At 32.9% G+C, this 26,839-nt stretch overlaps 1 protein-coding gene across 1 annotated transcript; it reads left to right on the top strand.

The window, feature by feature from the left end:
• The first annotated feature begins 5,819 nt into the window (after positions 1 to 5,819).
• Positions 5,820 to 26,548, top strand: LOC129220229 (GTP-binding protein Rheb homolog). Its single transcript, XM_054854594.1, has 8 exons — positions 5,820 to 6,027; positions 7,023 to 7,094; positions 7,183 to 7,250; positions 12,845 to 12,927; positions 14,312 to 14,368; positions 14,588 to 14,635; positions 23,830 to 23,911; positions 25,953 to 26,548. The coding sequence occupies exons 1-8, from the start codon at positions 5,979 to 5,981 to the stop codon at positions 26,040 to 26,042; spliced, it is 549 nt and encodes a 182-aa protein (XP_054710569.1). The 5' UTR covers positions 5,820 to 5,978; the 3' UTR covers positions 26,043 to 26,548.
• The last annotated feature ends 291 nt before the right edge of the window (positions 26,549 to 26,839 follow it).

Genomic DNA, 26,839 nt, shown 5'->3' with positions numbered 1-26,839 from the left:
TGCACTTTTTGGAGCTTTAAACTAAAATTAGGCGTTCAATAACATTAATCTTCACTAAAATGAGCGCCATCTAATTTGTTTTTAAAGGAAGAACGTGGGGGGGGATAGGTATAATTTAACTTCTGAAAGGGGCGATGGGCCAAAAAAGGTTGGGAACCACTGTAATAGAGCTTCCTGTTAATGAAAAGTAATGAAGTTATCCTATGGGCACTCACTGCACTAACCACTGACATCATCAAATCAACCAACCAACTGGTGCAACCGATAGTTCTATGAGAACATATCACAAGTCTCATGAGGACTAGGCTTGCAATCTCTTGGGGGGGAGAAAAATTTTGAGAACGATTGTGGGTCTAGTAAACAGCAGTGGTATTAGCAGGCACAGATTTAGTTATGGAACTGTACTATACTATGTTTTATAATGAAGCAAATGTAAACAACCATATAAAAGCTAACTGCAGAACATGTCTACAGAATAAACCTCTCTTCCATAATAGCATTTCAAAGTCTTTTCATTTCAAACCAATGCAAACCCGCGTCAGAGGCAAGTTCAGATTAAGGTGGGTTCATTGCATCAATCAAGATCTAAAAGCACTGACAGACCCTGTCTAGGAGGAGAACAAAGTGGAAAAAATATTTTGAAAAAGACGACCCAACATGAGACTGACGAACCCGTAGAAAAGTAGCCAAAGAGTCTTCAACCCAAATATCAATCTGCAAAACAATTGGTAAAAACCTCAGAATGCTGAAGGTGTCCGGGACGTTACTACCGAATATGCTATGTGCCTGTGCATAAGGAGTTTGTGGGCGGCCCCCTGCCTAATGTTTTTTTTTTTTTTCAAATGAGTTGTGAGGCGGTGGCACAGCTCTTATTTGCGTAGTGCCACCCACTACGATATGTAATGTCGTCACTAGGGCTTGATTATGGCACAGGCCAACTAATCCTGTGCCTGAGGCCCCATTTCCCTAAGGGGCCCCAAATTACTTAAAGAGTTATGCATAGCATTACAACTATACAAAAAATACAAGTTATTTTTAAAATAATGATCTGTTAATTTTGAAAAAAAACTTCATTAAATGAGAACTTTTATAAATTCTGCCAGTAGCGAATTTACCATGTCGCAATTATGAGGAACCCCGAAAAGGATTCATAAATGCACATGGTAAATGATTATCATAGTTCTGTGATAGACAAAAAGGTTCCCCAAAAAAGCATTCCCATAGGACTCCAAGCCTGTAAATCAACCACTGAATTCCGCTATAGTGTCTTCAGGGGCCTCCAAATTATTGTGGGCCTAGGGCCTCACTTTTATTTAATCGAGCCCTGGTCGTCACTGTTCTTAACTGAACAAATTTTCAAAAGAAATATTAACCGTTCATTTGGATTGAAATACGCCTTTTTGAATAGTATTCCTTGATTTTCAGAAAATCGGTGATAACTCATTTTCTTTACACTTATTACAATTTTTTAGAACCCGTACTAAAGAAGGGTCCGCTACTAACTAAAAGTGAAGCCTTAGGCCCTCAATAATTTGGAGGCCCTATGAAGGTTCAATAACGGAATACAGTGGTTGATTTAGTTGGGGGTCCCCCTTTGTTTATCACAGAACTATATTAATCATTTATCACGTGCATTTATGAACCTCCTTTAAAGCCTCTCTCAAGGTAATGAGACATGGGAACACTCTTAAGGTAAGGACATAGTAAATTCGCTACTGGCAGAATGAATAATTTCCCTTCAAGAACCTTTTTTTTTCAATTGATGTCATTTTTTAACTTTTTTTAATGTTTCTATTTTTCATAGTTTTAATGCTGTGCACTTTTTAAAAGTAATTAGGGCCCCTTGGGGTTGGCAGAAGGGCCCCAGGTCTCATGGGCCAGTGCGGTAATCAGGGCCTGGTGCTAAAAACAGCGATATCTTTTTGATGGTGTTAATTTGGAAAAATTAACTCGGAAAAACAAGCTCTCCCAGAAATTGATATTTCGCTGCTGTATTTTAAATATATTTTTCTGCAATTTTGTATCATTTGCTTAAACACTGCGCCTAAAATGCGGGGCCGTGGTTTAACGCAATAAAATGATACTCATATATCATCAAATAAATTTGTTTTGGTGCATAAAAACTATTTCATGTAAAACATCGTATTGGTTTTCAAGCAGCCCATTAAATAATTGTAAAATCAGGGCATCATTCATGAAATTTCAAGGAAGAAGCGTCAAAAGTGCTCCTTCCAAATTCTGAAATATATAGCTTTAGTCTACCTTTGAATCCTTAAAGGGGCCCATTACTCCTAGACCTGTACGTGAGCATTATTCACCAACTTTAAATAAACCCTATTATTGTGCATACTTAAATCAAGGATGTATATAAGAGAGGGGCTAAGGGGGCCCGAGCCCTCTCTAAAATCTGGAAAAAATTTAAATAAAAGTAGTTATTTCTGATTTTAGTTACTCACAAATAATTTCCTATCTTTTAGCTACAAAAAAAAAGAATAAATATGATAGTCATAATGATTATTATAGTGCTTTAGATCAGAGATTTGCGTGCTGGGTGCTGCAGGAAGAGGCGAGGGGTGGCTTGAAGTGGCCATAGTAACAATAATTTGTACATAAAACTAGACAAGGATGCCGTGAAAACATTGTAATTCTTCAAAGGTGCCGCGAATCGTTAAAGTTTGGGAACCCCGCCGTGTTTGAGGGCACCAGGCAATGGCGTTCAGAAGGGATCAGGGGATACGTACCCCTTACTCAAGAAAAGAACGTGCCTTGGGAAAGCGAAGTTATTTTTATAAAAAGAAAAGCAAATAATGTTGGGGGAAAAAATCTCTATTTTCAAAAAGAAATCTTTAAATTAAAATTTTTTTAACAGATGCTGCTTATTGCTTAGTAAATTAAGTTCCCCCTCTCTTCCTTTCACTCCTCCTCCCTTTTTTTTCCTAGTCTGTCTGAGAAGAAGGGTGTTACAAATGTTTCTTTTCTTAATTCTCGTTCCTTGCAAGAAATTTAAAATAAGTTTTTAGTTATTCGGTTGGAGTAATAATGGAAATTGATGTTCTAAAAACGCATTTATTTAGGCGTTTTTCAGACATCAATTTCAAAACATTTCTGAAATTGGGTCTCCGAACCAACACCCTACCAAAAATAGTCTGAAATTGTACTAAGACTTCAATTTTGAAAAGTTTAGGGGGAAGATCTCTAAAGCCGCTCCTCTTAACTCTAAACGTCTCCAAAGATGACCTGAAATTGCGTTTTATCTTTCAGGGGAGGATTCTCGAACTCTTCCTTTCAAAAAATTGCCTATGTTGGGGAAAATCTGAATTGCTTTTGAAAAGAACCTTAAAATAAATTTTTAGGGGGTCGAACCCCTAACGTTACCAAATATGGTCCACAGTCGCGCTTTTAAGACTTCAATTACGAAAAAATTTTGGACGAGGGTCCAACAGCTCCCGTATGAAATATGAAAGTGAAAATACTATAATTTCGAAAGGAGGAGAGCATTTAAATCCCTCCAATAGAATCAATGAATATCTCTTTAAAACTTCGTTTTTTAGGACTTTAATTGCAAAATAGTTTTTGGAGAGAGCCATTGAACCGCCCTGCCCGTAATATCATCGAAGTTAGTCCAAAACTGCGTTTTTAGTCCATTTGGATAAAATGGGTATAGGGGTGATAGGTTTTGTTATTAAAAAAAAAAAAAAAAAAAAGTTAATCGGGGGCAACTTCAAAAAGTCACATTCCTATCATTACATTAACGTTAACAAATATAGCCAATAATAGCCTTTTTAAGATTTCAATTTCTAAAAATTTCCGCTGCGGCATCACCAGAGACCGTCTAATAAAACTGCGTTCTTAGGACTATTATTCCAAAAAATTTCCGGGGGAGAACCCCCTAATCCCTTCTAACCCCCACCCTCCAGCAGAAGCGAGAATTTTTTGAGAGTGCTCTCCTAAAACTATTTTGGATGCGCCACTGGTGACAGAATGAAGTCCTTGCCCCACCTCGAACAAAATAAGAAGATTAGGGCACTGTTGCTCCCCACTCACCTAAAAAATTGAAATTCCAAAAAAAAGTGGAGGGGGGGAGCTAATCTTGGTCGTATGGGCCCCCTCCAAAATAAAAATATATATACGCCACTGATCAGTGGTTGGAAGTAGCGCGCTACAAGTAGCGACGCTACTGTAGTAGCTACATTTTTTAGTAGTTTGTAGTGTAGCGCACTACTTTTTTAAAGAAGTAGAGTAGCGAGTAGTTCGCTACAAAAAAAAGTAGTTTGTAGCGATTTCTGGAAACTTCTTTTGAATAAAGTTTCAAAAAAAGAAAAAAAAAAAACGCATTTTCAAATGAATCTGACTGGTGCAAGTCTTACGCGAATAAAACTTGCACCAATCAGATTCGTACGAGCTGACCTCTGACATATAATTTTGACGCCATATGTTGTATCTGTTTGACGCCATTAGTTTGTTTAGCATAGAAACTTTCACGTTTTCCTAATATTCGCCTTGAATAGAGCATGGCCTAGAAAGAAAGAAACGATTTTTTTCCGTTTCATGCAAACTTTGCCCGTTAAGCAAAAAGCTTTCGGTATCAATGCCATTTGCATGTGCAGTCGAACTAATATTTAGTACCCAAGAAAGAATGTGATATAAGCCCTGCGCTTCCGCTCTGAAAATTTTCGTGTAGCGGGTAAGGAATTCGCTTCAGCTGCAAAATTCGTTTCTCGAGTAAAACTCGCTCTATAGACATTTCGCGTTAGTCGAATTGCCTTGTAGCCCGAGTGCACTGTTGTTAAAAATTGCACATTGAAGTAAAGTAAGTATTTTTAGTCATGTTTTGGATAATTAGTAGTACCATTTGGGATATTTTTCCCATTTCTTTATTTTGTCTTTTTTACTGATTGAGTGTTGATATATTAACAAATTAAAAGTCAATTATTAAATGTTGTGAGTTTTTAAGGTTGTTTGGTAAAATAGAAAAATGCTTTTATTTCATTTTATCAGGGGCGTAAGAAAAGAGATGGTGTCCAGGTCCGGAACCCTAGCTTGAAGCTCAAAAGCAATCAATTTCTATGAAATATAAGTTCCTTTAAAATTAACTCATATAATGAAAATTTAAGTTTTTCTCTTTTGTTTTAAAAGATGCATTTCACCATCTAAATCAATTTTATGTATCTGTATGTGTAGTCTATGTAAAATTTAAATCAAATTACGACTGGATTTATCTCAGTTTCAAGTAGCCGAGTTGCACTTCTTGAATGAAATACTATTTACTGTCAGGAAAGGATTAAAAATTTGAAGGTTGAATTCCTTCCACGTTTAAATTCTTTCTTGCAGGAAATATTCGTGCAAATGGTAAAAAATGTTTGGATTGCCGAATCGTTTCAATCGAATCGTTTAAAGGAAAGAAAGAATAAATAATTTATAGCAATATTCCATGTTCAAATGAGCCAATATATCAATCTGAACAATTTTTTTTAATTTTTTCATTCAATCTCAAACGGTGTGTATGTGTATGTTATTTATTTATTTATTTTTTAAAAAGTAGCGAAGCAGCGACTACATTTCAAAAGTAGTTTGTAGTTGCTACATTTTGAAAAAAGTAGTTGTAGTTGTAGTTAACTACATTTGTGCTAAAGTAGTTGTAGTTGTAGTTCGCTACAAAAAAAAAATGTAGTTTTTCCAACCACTGCCACTGATTGATTAAATTGTATTTGGTGGAGTTATGATCAATAACTTCTTTAACGCTACAATGCAAACATCAACAATTTCCCAGTTGTTTACCTCCGTGTATTCTACGCTCCAGCATTTAAATAATCGATAACGCCATGTTGTTTACATACTTAATTTGTTTGTTTGTTTTTTCATGCGTATTAACTTGAAATATTTTAACAGGCTTATATAGTTCCGAGAATATATCATCTTACTTCAACGAGAAATGTTCGGTGCATCATAAGGGAGTGTTTTGCGTAATTTAGTCAACAATGCCTCCAAAACAGAGGAAAATAGCGATTATGGGCTACCGCTCCGTAGGTAAGTTATAAAAGCACGACTTTGAATCCATCGTTTAGAAATTAGAATAAGGAAGGAGCGAAAGATTTTTGTTATACTATAGGAATTCATTTATATAAAAACGCATCTCACTTTTTCAAATTTGTTATATGTTTGATTAAGTATTTAACGATAACTTCAATGAACTGGTATGTATCTTGGTATTAAAAAAAATAAGAAAATTCAGTTCGTAAGTGACTTTATTTTAGCTCATGATGTATAATTACCTTTAATTGCCTGTGTTACAGTTGTTTAACTTTTCTAGTTCAAGTTTCGGTTTTCCGACCCCTCCCACTTTTTATAAAACTTCCAGTTGTAAAAAGGGGAAAAAAACAACTTACCCCTTTGAAGTTCAAACAGCACTTTTTTACAAAAACAATTTTTTTTTTATTTTTTACTGAAAGGTAAAAAAATCACACTAGTTTGATATTTTAACGTAACTTTTTCATTTCCCATGCCCAATAATTGAAATTCCATAAAATATTGAAAATAAATTTCTGATTTGAAAATGTGTTTCAAATTCTTCACAATTATTTTCATTTTTGCATATTCAATTTTTCAACATAACATTTACTAGTTTATCAAGCAAGGATCAATTTTCAAATTGATAAAATGATTTGAATATGAATGCAAATTTGCTGAGTTTTCAACATATTTTATTAAACTAGACTGGTTTGAAGTTTTAATTTTAGTTTTTGAGTGTGTAGTAAATGGAATACTATTTCTCACCTTAACAAGCTAATTAAGAAACATTTGTATTAGAACAAAAACTTGATTTTAAAATTGTTGCATGAAGACTTATTCAAAGTTTTAAGTGTTGTGTCAATAAACCCCCCTTATAAGTCACCACCATTGATATTGGATCATTGTCAAATATGCTATTTGTATTTCAAAAAGTTATGTCTTATCACCACAATTTTCAATATTTTTGTACATTAATCATGAAGCAGTATAGATTGATAAGTAAATTTTCTTAGGAAAGTCATCATTAACTATACAATATGTGGAAGCACGATTTGTTGATTCTTATGAACCAACCATTGAAAACAGTAAGTTTTGTTTTGAAAGTTTTTTTATTTATTTTATTTTTTATGGTTGGTGAAAGAATGTTATTACATTTATCTTTTCATTTTACAGCTTTCACAAAGAATACTAAAGTTGGTGGCCAAGAGTATTTTCTCAAGCTTGTTGATACTGCTGGGCAGGTAGGTTGTGCATTTGAATTTTAAGTACTCAAAAACCTGAGTAATTTATCTTACCTTATCGTTAGCACCATGCTAAACTAACGTGTGTGAAAGGTCGCGTTTTTCAATTGATGTTTGCTGTAGTACTAAAAAGGGCTACAGGGGGCTAGGGGGACAACTAAGTCTTTATAGTCTACTGTTTAAAACCCTAAAAGTCATCCCCAAGACCCATAATGTAGAGAGGGGGAGGGCAAGGGCGCCCATATAGGGGAGCAAGTGGGGGCTCAACCCCCCCCCCCCCCTTAGAAATGAGAACTTCCTTGCTTTTAGTGCTTTTTTCTTTGCAAAAATGCATAAAAAAAATTTCCAGTCATTAACGAATAAGTTATTAAAAATGTCAAATTTTAATATCTCTAATCTGTTCTAAAATCAGTTTCCATGGGGAAAATATCCTACTAAACCATGAGAAAAAATTTTGAGCCTCCCCCCCCCCCCTTTAAATTTTGCACATGGGCACCCTTAGGGCTGGGAGTTTATTCTCCCCCCCCCCCCTCAGGCTTTGAAAAATTGTTTCTTTGACAGGTAAGTGAGCGTGTTTCAGTGGTGCAACCAGATAATAGTTTTAAGGGGGCACCCGTCAAGTTTTCCCCATTTGATAGAGGGTCCGGGGTTCTTCCTCTGAACGTCCTAAAAATGCGATTATAGGGGATATTTGTTGACATTAAGGTAAGGGATAGGACTAAAGGGCTGGCCCCGATTGAATTTTTTTTTTTTTTTTTTTGGAAAAATAGAGCATAATTGATCACCCCTACCCCCAATTTTTCGAAATTGTCCTAAAGAATGAAGTGTCCTTTTTAAGCAATGTTCAGTGATATTAGGGGGAGGGGTTTAACCGCTCTCTGACTTACAATTTTCAAAATTGTAGTTTTTTTCATTTTCAGATTTCATGCAAAAGCATCCGCTTACTATATTTAAAGAGAGCTGCATGCTAAGCCTTGTTGTATGATATTCCACCAAAAATTCCATTCTTATTTAAAATCAGCACTAAATGTACTCAAGCAAATCTACATCAAAAAAATTACATAATTTCTTTTCTTTTTGCACATGTAGCAGATATCTGAAACTGCCAAATGTCCCAATTCAAGGAAAAAAATAAATGGTCACCTTAGGTGTCCTACATATTTTTATCACACAGGAGCTGTTACTAAAGTTAACTGATGTGACTACGGCCACCAAGAGCTCAACCAGGCAAGGGGGCAAAATACTGACTTGCATTCCCCCCTCCAATTACTAAAACAAAAAAAAAAAAAAATCCTGTTGACTGCCCTCACCTCTTATTTATATTTCAGTAATCTCAAGTTCGCCTTCTATACTGCGACATCTGCTTCATAGTAATCCTAAGCGTCATACCATGAGTCAGAATACAGTGTTGAAACAAAATCATATTTCGTAATTTTCTTTCTAAAAAATATTTAAAAAAATCTGGTAGAATATTAAAAAAAAGCTAACCAATCTAATGTTAAACAAACATCTCGACACCAGGATTCAAGCTAAGTTCAAAAGTTCTATAGCATAACAGATAAAACTGAGGAAAAAAGTTTAGCAAAATGCTGAAATGTTACACGTTCTCATCTTTCAAAAGGCCTTCATCTCCAGTTAAAATTTCAATTCAAATTTCTTTTATGATATCTTTAAAGAAATACATACAGAATTAAATATTTTTATTTTAGCTAAAAAGCAAAAATGCATTGCGTTATTTACTTAGTTGAGATAGTACAGTTGGCTCTCTGTTTAACAACTTTCAAGGGACCACAAAAAATCGTCCTTAAGTAGAAATCATCCTTAAATAGAATGCTTTTAAAACTATAGTACACCATCTGGGACCATGAAAAGCGGTCTTTAAGCAGAGAAAGTCGTTAAATAGAGCAACATTAAACAGAATATTTTTACATTTTGCGAAAAATGCGACCGTAGCGGAAATCCTGCTCTACATTTTCAAAATTATTGAAGTCATTCAATTTTTTTCAAACGTATATATAATAAGAGAGGGTATAGATTTTTGTTTGGAGGAGGGGGGGACTATCATCACTAGTATCTCACAATCAAATTTTAAGAATTGCATCAAGCGAGGGAAGAGAAATAACCATATGAACCTACAGTCATAAGTGTAAACATTCGCAAAGGTCCCCCCTCACCCGGAAAATACTCGAAACTATAGTTCTAAAATTGCATTTTACATGAACACCAGTAATTTTGGGAAAAGCAGAGGTTCATTGACTGTTCTGAAGGGTTAAAGCTCGTAGACTCTGCTTTTGAAATTTCTCAAAATTGAAGTTCTAAAAAAGAAGTTTTGACGATTTTTAACGAGGGGGAGGGGGAGAGGAGAATCGGGGATGCTCTCTAATATACTAAAAATGCTAAGTTATGAACCGTCTTTGTTAAATTTTGGAAACAGAAGAGGTTCGGTTCGGGCAACCTTTCCCCGGAAAAGTTTTGAATTTGAGGTCCTAAAAATGCAATTATAAGCCCTCTTTGTAAACGGTAGGGAAAAGGTTTGGATTCGGAGCCTCTTCGACTCTGCCGGAACAATTTCGGAATTGAAAAACCAAAAACAAAATTGTAGACAAGTTTTTGTGATGTGGAGGGACAGAGGATTGTGGTACTCTCAAGGATTTTTTTGGAAATTTAAGTCCCAATAACAGAGTAGTAAATTATCTTTGATGACAAGGAGAAATGTTCAGAGAACCTTCATCCAGAATTTCTTAGTTGACCCTCCTTTGAAATTGTTTTTTGACTTTAAAATCCTAAAAACCCATTTCTTGGCTATTTTCAATCAAGTTAGGAGATGGAATGGGGTTCAGGACTCTTTCTGGAATAGTCCCAAAATTAAGTCCTAAAAATGCAATTACAGGACATCTTTCAGGATAAAGGCTGGGAACTAGGGAATCTCTCACAGAAATTATTCAAAATTAAAATTCCAAAAACGGAATTTTAGACAATTTTAGATGATGTTAAAGGGAGGTGAATTCGGAACTCTTTCGTGGAAATTCGTTGACTTGGAAGTCGCTGAAAACCAAATGAAACCTAAACTTAGAGGATGTTGTGGGATCAGGTACTCTGGTATAAGGGGAAGGGGCGGGGTGCTGCAGTCCTATAGCTGTTCTGGATTCGCCACCACTCCCTATTGATACTACTCTAAAATGTTATTTTGTCCTATGTATTTTAATTTTTAACTATGCAGTCATATATTTTTAAATGTAAGGAACCCATGTTGCAAACCCATGAGAAATGCTTGGGGGTCCAGGCCCACAAGTTGGAAACCCCTAGCGTGATGTCACCCAACCATGTACCGGGCCCAGGTAAAAGGGGGAAAATGCACGACGAAAAGAGCGCTATTTGTCATGGTGGTTCTGCTACTATTTGTTTTCTTTCCCAATAGAAAGGTCTCTGCAAGATAGTCCGCTAAGGAACTGGTTCATAAGCACTTGATGCTGTAAACATGCAGATGTTGAATAATGGGCTAAAATGTTGAATGAGAGATGTTTGTTTTCCAACATCGAAAAGAAGTTCAGTTAGCAGCATATACTCTGGAAAAAAAATTTCTTTTTTCCTTTTTCAAGACACGCCTGGGCCCCTTTTCTGCTCTGGCCGGGGATTTTGTCCCTGCTGCCCCCCTCCCTCTTGGCGGCTCTGAATGTGACTAATTTATTCTAATCATTTTGGTGTTTTAAGATACGTTTGAGTCGATTGTTGAATGCAGTGGAGCGGCTCCATGTTTCTTAAAACACCGGTGGCTATGCATTATGCATCTTAAAACACTGGGCCTTGAACCCAGTGGCTATAGTGGGGCTCCTCTGAACCCCCACTATAGCAAACCTTCTGCAGACCAGCTTAAGAGATCACTATAATTGGGAATTCACTAGTCACTACATCCTATTTAAAAAAGAAAAAATCCTTACTTGCTAAGATGCTCGAAAAAGAACATCTTTACTACACGATATTTCAATCAGTGGTTAGGACTGAATTAAGTAAAATTTTTACTGTTTTACTTGGTTACAAATGAACTAGAAAAGCGTTTTTTTTTTAATAATTTTAATTTACCCACACTAACTATCAAAAAATGATGTTATTTTTGGTTGCAAGCTTGTGGATTTTATGCACATTTAGTTGATTCTTCTTTTAATGTTGGAAAAAAAAAACATGTTTAAGTACAGTTTTGAAATTACTTTTAAAGGTGCCGTATTACCACTCATTAACCGCCATGCCGGAAAAAAGCAAGGTTGACTAGCATACCGGATAATTTTAGGTTTATTTTGCAACAAACAAAAGTAAATTTCCCCATTCAGTTCCAATCAGAAAGCAAACCACTGTAAGGAAAAAAATTAATGAATCCCGAAAGTAACCTTCTTTTTAAAAAATGTGTATTGCAAAAATATGTGTTTATTTATGGTGGGTGGCTTGTTATTTATGGTTATTAATAGATTAAATTATATGCCAATAAAGTAAAGAATTCAGAAGCAATCATCGTTACTGCGATTTGTTCATAATTTTTTTAAAAATTATTTTAGGTTTCTTTTAGAGAGGCAAGTTTACTTTTTATTTATTTAACAGCTATAATAAATTCTTTAGCAATGGTTTAAGAGCGGTAATTTACTGCTTAAATGTTTGCTTACTTAGTTTTAATTTAATTTTTGTAAAATTATTGGTATTAAACAATATTTTTCTTGTTAAAATAACAAATGACATTGTTAGTAAATATTTTTACAAATTTAAACTGTTTATTAATACTAATAAAATATGTATAAAACTTATCTTTATTTTTAAGCTGAACATATATTTTTTACAGCATTATTTTTTTCCTAACCTCGATTTTTCCGGCATGCCGGAAAGGATCAGGCAAGTGTTATTGAAAATCTGGTGAGCCCCGAATTTTGCGGCATGCCGGATAATGCGGGGTAATACGGTAAGTATTTTTCGAAGAAAAATAGAACAGAATGTAGGCTCACAGCAAGTTTCAGATAATTGAAATGTTACTGTAATTAACATTGGTGACTCAGTGTTGATTATAATACATATGCATTTTTATCTATATTGCTTTTTCATGATCCTGCTTATTTTATGTAAGACTGCAAATTTTCTGTTGCATAGTGGAGATAATTATGACATTTTATCATTTAATTAATTTTGCTGGTATACATTCTTAATGCAGTGAAACCTGTGTAAGTTGACCACTTGCGGTGCACTACTTTAGTGGTCAACTTAAACAGGTGGTCAACTTACAAAGGTTTATTTATATGATAAGAGCTAATTCCGTGCCTGAAAAAAGCGGTCGGCTTACACAGGTGGTCAACTTACAAGGGTAATCAACTTCACAGGTTTTACTGTACAACTTTTGAGCATCTTGATGAAATAATCTGAATAAATACTTTCATGAGAGTAAGACTTAAAGGCTAAAACAATGCAAAAGTAACTAGTGTCTACAAAAATTACCGTTTCCATCAGCTGGCTCTGTCGTATATTCCTTTTTGTGCTGTGCATGCAATGTATGTTTCTATAAACTCATCATACAAATGCATTAATATTGAAACTTTCTCTAATTAGAAAATTCTTTTCAGGATGAGTTTTCAATTTTCCCACAGTCGTACTCAATGGATATTCATGGCTATGTACTAGTTTATTCTATAACTTCCACAAGAAGGTGATATTTTATTCCTTAAAGTTTTGTTTTAAACAAGAGAATCAGAATTGGATTAATTTTAACTAACAGTCAATTTTTCTTAAAAAAATCATTAAGGAATCTTTTTATTTTATTTTCAACTTATTGCTATTTTTCTTTTAAGTAAAATTTTGAACTGTAGTCTATAAATTGTTTATTTTCCTTTTGTTCTCTTGAAATCGTTCGTTTTTGGCTTTCATATACTGTCCAACCACGGATTGCATGGAATTTTCAAGCTTCCAGATAAGACAAATCTATGTGAATAAGGGGGGAAAATAAAAATTTGATGCGCTTATTCTGCTCATTTGAATGAGACTCTGTTTCTGCAAAAGTTGACATCGGTAAAAAATAATAGATTCGTCCATTTCCGGCTGTAAAACGGATGTTTGTCTTTCCATACAATCCGTGGTCAGACAGTATGTATATTTTTTACATTCAATGTTATTGAAAGCAAGGTAGAAATGTTTTTAGCTATAATTTGAATGTATGTGAGCGTTATTCATATTTTTTAGGTAAATAACAATACTACTGTAGTATACAATAGCTATTACTCGGATTATCTGCGGTTTTTGCTTATCTGCGGTTACCATGCAACCCTACTCCATGGATAATCAGAAGATTACTGAATAAAGAGTTTCATATTTGTTTTGAATAGTAAATAAACGATAAAATGGTTCTTACTGAAGTAGGAAATTGCAAAATTTATTGCACATATGGTGTTTTGGAGTTATAAGGATCCCTATTTTCAAAGCACAAAAAGTTTTAGCTTCTCACGTTAAGTAACAGTGTAGCAGTCGCCAAAGAACCATAGAAAGATTGAATGAGCTCTATTTATAACTTATTGATTTTTAATTCTGTGCTTCTTTTAAAAGCTAATGCTTATCTTTGGAAGTTCACTTTTTATGCACCAAAAAAGAGGGGTTTTTTTGTAACCTTGTTTGTAAAACAATTTTTTGATAATTTTTTAATTTTTTGCTTAAAAGTATTGTTTTTATCATTTATATATTTTATGTGTTGTGCGTAGTTAACTTTTTCTCGTTATTGTCTATCGTTTCGTTTTTTTTTTTTTTTTTTGTCTAAATAATTATTATATGCATGTAGATTGTTTTGATAATAAACCTTAATTTTCACTTCAAAACATTCACTGTAGTTTATTTTAAATTAATTTTTGATTAAAAAATACTTAGTGAAATGTTTATGTTAGCATAAGAGAAAAAATACATTTCAAAAAATATTTTTGTTCTTATATATATCTTTTACTTAGCATAGTAGCTTATTCCATACTGAACTCCTTTATGTGAATTTTGTACATGTACAAATGTTAATTTGTTTAAATTTAAAACTTTATTTTCTCTTTTTGCCCCAGTTTTGAAATTGTTGAAAAAATCTATCATCGCCTACTGGATATGACTGGAAAAGTTCAGTAAGTTTATTTTTTGTTTAATTGACTGTGTAAGTTGAAATGTTAGTTTTAATTTATTTTATAGCTGCAGGCAATGTAACTGGATTTTTTTGCATTTTACTCTTTTCTTTATATATTTAAAAAGTTTTTTAGTCCTAATTTATAAAATATGATATATTTCTTGGAAACTAAAAGATGAATAAAATAATTGTTTGAAGTTAATACACTTTACTTTTTCAGCGTCCCAATTGTATTAGTTGGCAATAAAGTTGATTTACACATGGAAAGGTAAGATTATTTACTAATTTATAAATAGACATAAGCAATAAACATTTAATGGTCCAAAAATACCATTTAGGTTCAAATTTAGTTTTTCAAAAAAAAACTTTTGTACTTAGTTCTACTTTGTACAGACAGGGGCATGCACCGGAGGGGGGGGAGAAAAGTTACACCTGTTATCCCCAGCCTGAAGGGGGCTCGAGATCTCTAAAATGAGAGGTGAAATATATATGGAGACATAGGGTAAACATTATAGAGGGGGACCCGTAAAAGTCATTTGTGACAAGCCCCAAAATTTCTGTGCATGCCCATGCATTGGAGTTAACAGTGAAGAGCAGCGTAAAAGACATTTGTGACAGGCCCCTAAATTTCTGTGCATGCCCCTATATACAGAGCTTCATTTCCAAAAGTGCAAGAGCCCTACTTCACAGCCTTTTTTTTTTCAACATGTAGATAGCTTGAGTTTTCCTAAAATGTTAAAATATGCCTAAAATTGAAAAGAAGTACTGGAGCTTGGCTCTTGCAGGGCCGACAAGAGGCCATGTCAGCCTAGTCAGAAACTAGGGACACAGCCCTTGGGAGGGCCCGGCTTGGAATATGAGTAGTATGAGTTTTATGGTCTGGTATATCAGCAACCTGGGGCTTCTCTGAGCCCCTATAGAAAATAAGCCCTAACTATATTACAGGGCTCATAGTCCTCCTATATTTCCTATATTTTCACAATTTCTCAGATAGTCTCCTATGTTTCCTATATTTGTTTTGCCAGATGTGAAATGCAACTCGAAAATGCTAAAACCTTTGATCCATTTTTTTCTTCTTTCTCCCCTGCACTGTGCACTCTTACATCTTCAATGTTGGCATATATGTCATTCTCTAGGAAACATAACTTTTGAAAGCAAATATTTTTCAATTTTGAAGTCCTTTTGTTTTCTTTTTTTTTTTTCATTCTTACATGAAAGTGTTACCTACTAGAAGTAACCATAAACAATGGCCCAGCTAAGTTCCAAATATTTTACTCATAAATAAAAAAAATTAAAAAATGCCTTTTTCACGGAAATGAAAAAAAAAAAAAAAGAAGAAACTTTCAATGTGTTTAAAAATTGAGACCAATTTAATGTCAAAGTATTAATTTTGTTACTCGTGCAAACAATCAGCTATTTTAATGATTAGTGGGAGCATAATATTAAGCTCTCTTAATTCAAGTACGGCTTAATTAGTAGTTTCAAATGTATGTTAAAAAATTATTGATCTATTTCCCCTCCATCATTTATTTTCACCTCAGAAATAATGACATTGATAAGCTCTGTCACAGAGGTGAGGAATTTTCCATTAATATAGGCCTAATGGATCCATTTTTCAGGGAAATTTTTTTTTCTTTGTTACTTTAATCTGCACATGTTAAGCATATGAAAACATGTTCATTTCTTTTTTTACCTTCATTAACATCCCTGAAATTCAAGTTTATGGAGGTGAGAAGTCAGAATAACCACACTAAGTTTTTGAAGCAAAATCTATCTTCTTGTTTTTCGACAAAAATCTCACAACTTAAACTATGGCTGAAAATAAACAAGGGGAATCGCCGCCGTTGGTAATGGAATATTCATACCCTGAGATGAATTGAGAGGCAAGCGAACCTGCTTTTCATGCAGCAATCGTAGCTTTGCAGTTGCAAACTTTCCTAAAGGCGTGTTGATTTAGTTGATTTTTTTTTTTTTTTTTTTTTGTGTGACAATATTATTTGAGTTTTAAAATGGCAACTAAAAGAAAGATACTGACATTGAAAGAAAAACTTAATGTTTTGGATGTTGCCGAAAAAGAAAAAATAAGTGTGCGTTGTCTTGCCGATCGTTTTCAAGTTGGGAAAACTCAAATCAGCAAAATTTTAAAAGATAAAGTCGAAATTAGAAAATTGTGAGTTCAAATGAAAATTTAAAAAATGTAAAGTTTTGCAAAACAGAAACCAGTGAAATCGACGAGGTTGTCATGAAATGGTTCAGAGCTACTCGTGCAAAGAACGTCCCAATAAGTGGGGTATTACTCCAAGAGAAAGCCATAGAAGTCGGGAAAACTTTGGGGATGGACTCTTTTAAGGTGTCAAATGGATGGCTTGAAAAATTCCGAACACGGCTCAACATTTCTTTTAAACCCATTTGAGGTGAAGAGAAGTCTGTAGACCCAGCTCATGTCATGGATAGGGTAGAGAAATTGAAATCGGTGTGCGAAGGATATGATAAGAAAAATATTTTCAATGCCGACGAAACTGGTCTTTGTTATCGCATTCTTCCAAACAAAACCTTATGCTTAAAGGGAAAGAAATGTAGCGGAGGAAAGATATCTAAAGAACGTCTCACTGTTTTGCTGTGTTGCAATATGATCACCGAGTTTGAAACTCCTCTTGTTATCGGAAAAGCGAGAAAACCAAGATGTTTCAAAAACATTGATGTAGATAAACTTAGGGTGTCCAGGAAATCAAATAAGAAAGCGTGGATGATGACTGAAATAATGAAAGATTGGTTAGTGGATTTGGATGAAAGGATGAAGAAGAAAGCTAGAAAAATAATTCTCTTTCTAGATAACGCCACACGTCATCCTGATGACTTAAAATTGCAAAATGTTAAGTTAGAATTTTTGCCACCGGACACCACCTCTGTATTACAACCCTTGGATCAAGGTATTATTCGGAGTTTTAAAGTAGGTTACAGAAAGATTTTACTTAGGCACATTCTTTCACAAATTCTTCATGTAAATCTAGTGAAGAATTAGCAAAATCTGTAACAGTTTGGGATGCTGTTTCGTGGATCAGCTCTCAAAAAAGTGGAACCTGGGAGCATTTCAAAATGTTTTTAAAAGGCAGGATTTTCGTTTAAGAGTGAAATGATATCTGACAGTGCATTAGGAGGAGCAGTTCATTTGGATTCAAAAGTCAGTGTTGAAGACTACAATCAAATTGATGAAGACTTGTGGATTGAGGAAGAGAACTTGAACGTTTCAAATTTCATTTCTCACAACACAACTGAACTATGTGTTCTTTCTGACGATGATGAAGATGAACTTTCTGTGATTGAAAATGATGTTTGCACAATTAGAGATTTTTTGGAAGCACTGAAACACAGTAAAGAATTGAAAAACTTTTTCCTGGGCAAAGGGGACATTGCAGGACTTGCTAAGGTTAATGATTTAAATATTTATAATAAGAAACAGGCTTGTAATGCAAAAAAGAGGTGTCAAACCGTTTTAACTGATTACTTTAAATGATTAAATGCTTTTTAAGACAAGTGTGTGCTGTCAGTATACCTTTATTAAGAAAAAACAGATTAATTACACTTGACGTAAAGTGTAGTAAACCTTTCGCAATTGTTTCGATTGTGTCCTATAAAGGGAACAACAACCCATTTTGAAAAAGGTAAATTAAGTAGTCCCTCCTAATAGCGGACACCTCCCAATAACGGACAAAACTTCTGGTCCCTTGACTGTCCGCTATTCAGAGGTTTCACTCTAGATATATTTTCGATAAAATTAAAAATCATTGTTAAATTAATTGTTCCTTAATGTTTTTACTGTAAAAGACGTGGGACAGAAAAGTTACACTTTTTGAAGAATGACTCATATGTACTAAACTTCTGTTTGATTATTTTTATGAAACAACATACAAAATATGCTTGCAACTTTTAACTTCTTTTCAATTAATTCTTTTTTAATGAGTTTACTTTGTAATTATAATAGTATAATATGTTAACATTAAGTGTACTGCTGTAAAGACTTTGAAAGCTTTTAATTTTGTCACATATAATCTTACATGTAGTTCAAATGACTGGTTGTTGCTCAAACGATTGTTTTTGAAAATGCCGTGCATAGATTTTGGTATCAATTCAACTTTGAGTTCTTCAAATGTTTCAAAGCTTGTAGCTCCCTGAAAAATGTAACAACTATCTCGATGAAAAAAAAGTCATTTTATGGGATTTTGTCTGCGTTTTTCAAATATGTATTTATTTTGTGTGTAGATTTTCCGAGAACTTCAGAAATCGGTCTTAATTTCAGAAACTGTTCTAACACCCCTTTTCATTTGGCAGATTAGGTCAAATTCACCCTTTATACATGTGTGTGTACATATATATTCACACACATTAACTGCAAGTTATGGATAATGCCGTTAGAGTGATCGACGGGGAATCGAATCAGCCACTTTTTAAGAATCAATTCTTCGAAAACGAAATGAAATCCAGTTTTGACATTAAAAAATTGCAGAATATTTGAATCAAAAATGCCGCTTAAATGAATCAAGCATATGATTTCAAGCATATGATTTCTTTGCCTTCGTTTAGAAAAGTATTTTATTTTTTTTTTGTAAATTGTGAAACGAAAGGGAGGCAGAGTGTTGCATGCTTTTTGTAATGATTGTCTTATGATATGTCCAACAAAACCAGTGAGACGAGAGAGACATGGAGTTGACGGGACTTTTCATCATTAGTGTTAGCATTGAAACAATGAGGTACCAATGCGGGGGGAGGGGGATAGACTAAGGGTAGATTTACGACATTGGAAAAAGAATGTCCAAATTAATCATTACCTAGTTTTAGCCATCAATAAGAGGTGCATTTTTCGAAGCACATAAGTTAAAATCTAAAATTTGTAATTGTTTTTTAATCCAGTTTTGTGATTAAATTCTTTGTAGTCGGAGAACGGATAATTTGAATTCGTGGTATGCTTCTAATGATATCTTGTTTGACCAAAAATTTAATAAAGTTCTCTGAAATTGTATAAGAATCCCTCGTTAAAAAAAATATGAAAAACATGCACACACAATTTTACTTAATTGAATCAAAATTGTCTTAAACAAACATAATTCATATTAGCAACCGTGGGTACAAACATTCATTTGCTCTCATATCTGTGGCTCTTCACATTGCTATGACTTCATGCAAAATAGAATTGTATTGATAATGGCACTTTTTTTTTATACAGTGCTCCAAACATACCAGATGCTATTCTTTTTCGAAATTCCTATATATTTTTCTACCTAACTTCTATATTTTTCCTTTTAAACTCGTATATATTTTGCTATTAAACTCCTATAGATTTTTTCCCACTTGCTATGAACCCTGTATATATCAATATTTTTGCTCAGAAACGAACTTTAACTTAAAGATTAGCTAAACAAATTGATTAATAAAATATAGAATGATCAATATCTTCAAGATTATAACTATGTCAATAACATGTGATTTTGGTGACAACTCAGTGCTTTAGTTGGGGGAAAGTGAGGCAGCCCCCCTCCCCCAATTAATTGTCTGTGTAAAATTGCAAATGTAATGTTAATTGGTTTTGAATAATCTTTTTTTTTTTTTGGTGAGTCCCCCCGAACCCCAAGATGAGTTCTCCCGAAAAAAATTTCACAAATTTAGCACTCACTTATTGTTGAGTTGGCAACAAGTCCTTTCATTTTATATATCTATGCTTATAATGTAGGCGTCCATGTGCCTCAGAATCAAATTATTTACAAACTACTTTCTCAATTTTACTCCTTTTTATGCAAAAACAGTATCCAGCACACAACGTCCAGCCACTGGCATTCATTTGAGTTTTGATCCTTTGAATTCAAGTTCTAGTTGCGATAAAAGCCAAAATAGAAACCAGAGACCCAACGAGTAGGGTCCCCTCGCAATTCATAATTGCAAAAAATATCATTTGAATTCAAGATCTAAAAATCCGAACTAGTTTTTAGGTTTTCCCCAACTATTTTTAAATTGGCTTTTCATGTCTGTTTGTGTCAAAAACATCTTATTATGTACATCATAATTATAAGTTATAGGCTTTCATGAAAGTATAAAATGTGTAGATGAGTTTACATTACAAAGGTGAATATTATAATAGGCCTATATAATGAAAGTTTGCACTAACATATATTATAAAATCCCTTGGCATGAGCAAATGTTTATATATGCAGATTTTTTTTTTTTTTTTGCTGAAAGTAATTTTACCTGAATCAAAACTAAATAAGCATTTGCATTCTCAACACTTCATTCTACACATCTTTTTTATATGTATACCAATTTTCTATTTATTGTTTGATGTTTCACTTGTTCAGAAAATGTCATTGCTTCTCTTATTCAAAGTGCAATAAATAAATAAGAAAGTTATGTATATATAGTGATGTGGATTGGGTAAATACCCAGCGGGTAGGTAAATATTTTTTGGGTATTTACCCGGGTATTTACCCAAGGCCTGGGTAAATACCCAAAAACTGGGTATTTTACAAAAAAATGCAAAAAGTGAATGTGAATTTTTTTTTAAACCTAAATATGAAATAATTGGTAAAACTGATACATACATATGTATTACACAATTTATAATATTTTTTATTGAAAGACTTAATGAAATTATGAAAGAAACACATCGTGAAACAAAGAATCTTTCTTTTCAATGTCATAATGTAGAAGTATAAGCAGTTCAACGATGAATTTCAGAATTTCAAAATCACAATCTATATTAGTCATATCCAAAATGAAAAAAAAGGAAGCATGAGGGATGTTTTGAAGAATAAACTAATAAGTTATTAAGACTGATGTTATTTATTTATTTTATTGCTGTTTAAGCGATAACGTGGCAAATATAGAAACAGCTTTCACATTAATAAACAAAAAAAAAAATCAAAATATAGTTTTCTGTTGCCTTGCTCATTTGCATTTGCTCCCGGGTACTTCATGATGAAGATTTATTCAAACTATTTTTAATACACGCAATTATTGATGTAGGGTGGGAAGGTAATTTTTTTTTTGGGGGGGGGGGTATTCATCCGAGGGAAGGGTAAATCCCCTAGTAATTGCGCATTTTGCAAAAAAATTTTGGGTGGTGTCAAAAGGTGATGATTTTCTTTTTTAAACATAAACCATAAAATGAAAAAGATAAAAAATATAAAAAATTATGTATTATATTTTTTTTATTAAAAGCTTAATGAAATCTTATCAAAAAGAAAAAAAAAACTGTCAGAATGAACTATTCTAAAACTTAAATAGGATGTTTGCTTTTTTTTGTAACCAGTTAAGCATTTTACTTTTTGTAGAATGGCTTTTTATATCTGAAATTTGGCTAGCATCGTTGAGTAGGCATATCCAACACATTTAATGTGAATATCATATTAGATTGCTAAGTTGTTTCATACAATAATTCTTTAAATATATGTGATCAAAATACAATTTTTGGGCAAAAATTTATTGTTTTGTATATGGTTGGTTACATATACATAATGGAATACAAACAGAAAAGTATTTTAGTTGGATATAAATTTTTGAAATAAATACCCGGCTAAATACCCATTTTGGATATTTACCCAGGTATATACCCTGGGTATTTATCCCTAAAAATAAATACCCGGGTATTTTACATCACTATGTATATATATATATATAACTTATATCTTAACTTTACAGTCATAATTAACTTTATAATACTATAAAGTTACAATATATATAAAAAGAGTTGGGGATCATGTTCCTTTTTGGAGAAAGGGTGTCAACACAAAAATTTGACCGATGTGGTTTTCCAGGGAAACCAAAGACGCTCTAAATTACAAGCAAGCCGCTTTTCATAGGTTTAAAGAAACTGGTCACTGTGCAGATAGGCTCCAATATTGTAAGGCAAAGCATAAATTTAAGTATTTGGTACGGATTCAGAAAAGAGAGTTGGAGCGAATACTTGCAGATAACATAGACAGGAATCCTAAGAGGTTTTTTGCATACGCTAATTCGGAGAAAGTTCGAAATAGTCATATTGGGCCACTGTTGATGAGCACCAAATTTTAATTCAGGACGATAGTGATATTGCTAATGTTCTTAATAACTTTTTTCGAGTGTTTTTAACGACAACTGTATCTCAACAGTTGACACCAGCAAGACACAAGCTATAGTACAGCTTCAGGACTTTGTATTTTCCAGGAAAGATATTTTACTTCATTTGAAAAAAAATTAAAGAGACTAAGGCTCCGGGACCAGATAATATTTATCCAAATATTTTAGTTGAATGTGCAGAGGAATTAGCAAATGTAATTGTAAATATTTTCAATGCACTGTCCCCTTTTGGTCTCCTTATCTTAAGAAAGATATTAATGTTTTGGAAAGGGTTCAAAGTCGGGCTACAAGGCTAATAAATGGACTTTCTCATTTAGACTATGATTCCAGGCTTAGAATGCTAAAAATGTACAGTGTTGAGCAAAGAAGAGACCGAGGAGACATGATTCAGTTGTTTAAATTTATTAAAATGAAAGATGTTATGGGGCTAAATTTTAGCTCTGAAAACAGGACAAGGGGTCACTGTTTTAAGCTATTCAAACATCAGGCTAACATGGATATTAGGAAAAATTATTATTTTAGCAGAGTAGTGGAACCTTGGAACAGCTTACCGGAAGAGGTGGTAATGAGCAAGGGAGTAGATAGTTTTAAGAGGGTCATTGATCTTCACTGGAGATTGTAAATTGACTAGGACCAGCCTAGTTGGGCCCAGAGCCTGTTGCTGGTTGTCACTTTTGTATTTGTATTATACTTAAATAAATAAGAATTTAAGTATAATTCATTCTTTGTTTGTATCACATCACTGTAATGTAACTAATAGCTTACAACTCTCACGTAATCATTCATTTTATTGTGTTATTTTGTTACCTCAGAATTAAAAAATTTCTAAGGCTAAAATATTTGAAATCCAATTTTAGAAATTTGAATATTGAAGTTACTCTTAACAAAGATGACTTCCGATGATAAGCGTTTAAAAATCTTACTAGATATTCAACTCGTAAAACAAAAAAGCAGCTGAAAGAATATTGAAACCAATGTCCACTTAAATTGCCATTTTGGCAATCATATATGAAACTAGTAGTCATATGCTCTCAGTACTTAGCTGCCGTATAGTCAATGGTTTTCATCTGTAGATTATGTACAGTAGACCTCTGGTGATAGTGCTTGGTTCAATTAAGTCCCCTTTTTCTCCATAGATAAGAGAAAACTTATGAAATGTTCAAATGGAAATAGGTTTTTTTGAAATATGGAATCTTTCAAAGTAGGAAATTTATTAGAGTGCCAAATTCTTCCAACAATATTGATTAATTATAGGTCGTATTTTCTCCTTTAGCTCTTGGGAGAAACTCTGACTCTAAATTTTTTGCTTTAAAATAAAGTTATTTTATATTACATATTATCTTTTTTGATCTTTGTTAGAACAGTGTCATATGAAGAAGGGAAAAGGTGTGCAACTAGTATGAGAGCTGAATTTTTGGAAGCATCTGCGAAACAAAATGAGGTATGTCAAGAGTTTTTCTTATCTTGTGACATTGAAATGAATTTGTTAAAGTTGAATTCCATCTTTTTCTTTTAACATATTAAAATGACCCACATTTTCATTTAAGTTGCATTTATTCTGTCCCTGTGTACCATATTACCCCGCATTATCCGGCATGCCAGAAAAAAGCGACGTTGACCAGCATGTCCGATAATTCAAGGTTTATTTTGCAACAAAACAAAAGTAAATTTTCCCATTAATTTCCAATCAGAAAGAAAACCACTGTAAGGAAGAAAAATGGATAAATCCCGAAAGTAACCTTCTTTCAAAAAAAATAAATTAAATAAAAATGTGTATTGCATATAATATGTTCTTGTTATTTATGGTAGGTCATTAATTATAGATTTAGTATATGACAATAAAGTAATCAATTCAGAAGCAATCATTGTTTCTGCAATTTGTTCATAATTTTTTTTAATTGTTTTAGGTTGCTTTTAGGAAGTAAGTTTAATTTGTATTTATTGAATAGCTATGGTAAATTCTTTAGCACTGGTTTAGGGTTGGTAACTTACTGCTTAAATGTTTGCTTACTTAGTTTTAATTTAATTTTTATAAAATTATTCGTTATTAAACAATATTTTTCTTAAGATAAATAAATACCTTTGTGCTGAACAGTAAAGTAAGAAAAACAACTTTAAAAAAAGCACATATTTGCCAATTACAGCAGACACGTGTTTCGGCGTTACAGGGAACGCCTTTTTCAATGCAAAAAGTAATGAGCTTATGAATGAAAAGACATCCAACAAAAGCCAAGAGCAGATAAGCATGCAGCTTTTGTCAGATGTCTTTTCATCCATAAGCTCACTACTTTTTGCATTCAAAAAGGCGTTCCCTGTAACGCCGAAACACGTGTCTGCTGTAATTGGCAAATTTGTGCTTTTTTTAACTTTGTTTTTCTTATTTTAATATTTTTCTTGTTAAAATAACAAATGGCATTGTTAGTAAATACTTTTACAAAATTAAACTATTTATTTATTCTTATAAGATATGTATAGAACTTATATACATTTTTAAGCTGAATGTGTAATTTTTATAGTATTATTTTTTTTCCCCTAACGATTTTTCTGGCATGCCAGATAATGCAGGGTAATACGGTATATTTTGTAAAGTCGTACTAAAGTGCATCTATATTTATATTTTAAGTATGCCCTATATTTTTAAACCTACCCCAACCCCTACTATCTCTGCTGCACTACAGCCCACAGCAGTATATTAGGGTTAGGCATCCTAAATTAACTGCCGCTCTACTTTCCAAGTTTGGGTAAACACTAAGATTGACTTCAGATGAGCCTCACATACGAAGTTTTATTTGTAGGTCCATAGTAACTTAATTGGACTATTTTCAAGAACAAAAGGTAATAAGATTGTTTTTCATGAAAATTAAAAATTGTAGCACTTCAATGATCATAAAAAATTTTTGCAAAATATTTGAATAACTGTAAGGAATTGAGCATAATTTTTTTCCTAAAAATAAGGTTTATTATTAATCGTACTCTGACAAATAACATGGTGCAGAATGTTGTTGCAATCAATTAAAAATGAACTTGAGGTTGATCCCGTTGACGGGTTACATACTGCTAGTCTAAATGACCTTCCATGCAACACCATATAGAAATGACTGTTATTCAAGTATTGATAAATCATTAAAATGCAGTTCACTTTATTGGAGAACATATGCTAGAATTACATCCTCAAAACTGAGGGAAGGGGGGGGGATAAAGCAATGGAAGTTGCCACAAAAATGAAAAGTAACAATTTGTGTTGTTAAAAAAAGCTATGAGAAAGTGCTAGGCATCAGAATTCGCCACTTGACATTTCTTAGCTTTGAGAATGACTTTAAAATCTCCAAATTTTTATTTGTAAAAACTCCTGCAGTTTGGTACTTTTTTTTTTCTTAACTGTGTTTTTCCTTTTCAAAACTTTTTTTTTCTCATGTAAAACATGTTGGTGTTAAAATTCATGTTTTTTTTTTCCTTTCTTTCTTTTTATTTTGTTGATCTAGAGTGTTACTGATATCTTCAAAACAATCATCATGGAAATTGAAAAGGCCAATGGTAATGTCCAAGAAAAGAGTAATTGTTTGGTTTCATGATAAAAGTTTACTTTAAAACTTGCAAAAATGCCATGAAAGAAAGACAAGCTTGTTTAATACTTGGCGGGTGAATCGAGACTTATCTGTTAGAATTTGAATTGTTTTTGTATCCTTTTATGCTATTAATATTTTGTTGATGTCATTTTAAGATTTTACTTTTTGTTGAAAATACAATCAATTGTTGTTGACCTTTGTTTGATCATAGCTTAAAAATAAAAGACAATGATGTTATAAAAACTATGCATGTACATAACTTTTTAATTATAATAATGTTTAGTTTATGTGTACATAAAACGAATTGGTGCAAAGTACATAGTGAATTATATGTATCTTAGTAAAATGTTTCTTATTGTGGTTTTATCAAGGCATGGTAAAAATATCCCAAAACTTTATTACTCTACAAAACTTCAGCTTTTAGTTTAGCAGTAAAAGTTTTCTTTTATACTTGTGGAACAAATTGTGTAACTATTGTAATACAGCTGTAAATTTCCTTTTTGTAGTTTGAAAAAAATATGTACAATGAAATCCTGAATATTAAAAACTATTTTATCAATGATTCTTTTTTGACCAAAATTCTGTTTTTTTTTTTTTCCCTGCAGTGAAATTACTATTTATATGTTAAAGGCATGTTTCAATTTGCTTTTACTTTATTCCTTATTAAGTACATTTGTTAAGAGTAATAATTACAATCGAACACTAAAAAAAAGATAAATTGATATGTTTTATCCCCCCCCCCTCTCTCTCTCTCTTTCATTTCTGGCCTTCCTGAAATTAAATCTTCGAAATTTTACTGACTA

The sequence above is a fragment of the Uloborus diversus genome, chromosome 4 (genome assembly GCF_026930045.1).
Source record: "Uloborus diversus isolate 005 chromosome 4, Udiv.v.3.1, whole genome shotgun sequence".
NCBI lineage: Eukaryota > Metazoa > Arthropoda > Arachnida > Araneae > Uloboridae > Uloborus > Uloborus diversus.
The sequence above is the reverse complement of the archived record's forward strand: the minus strand, read 5'-3'. Positions and strand labels throughout refer to the sequence as shown.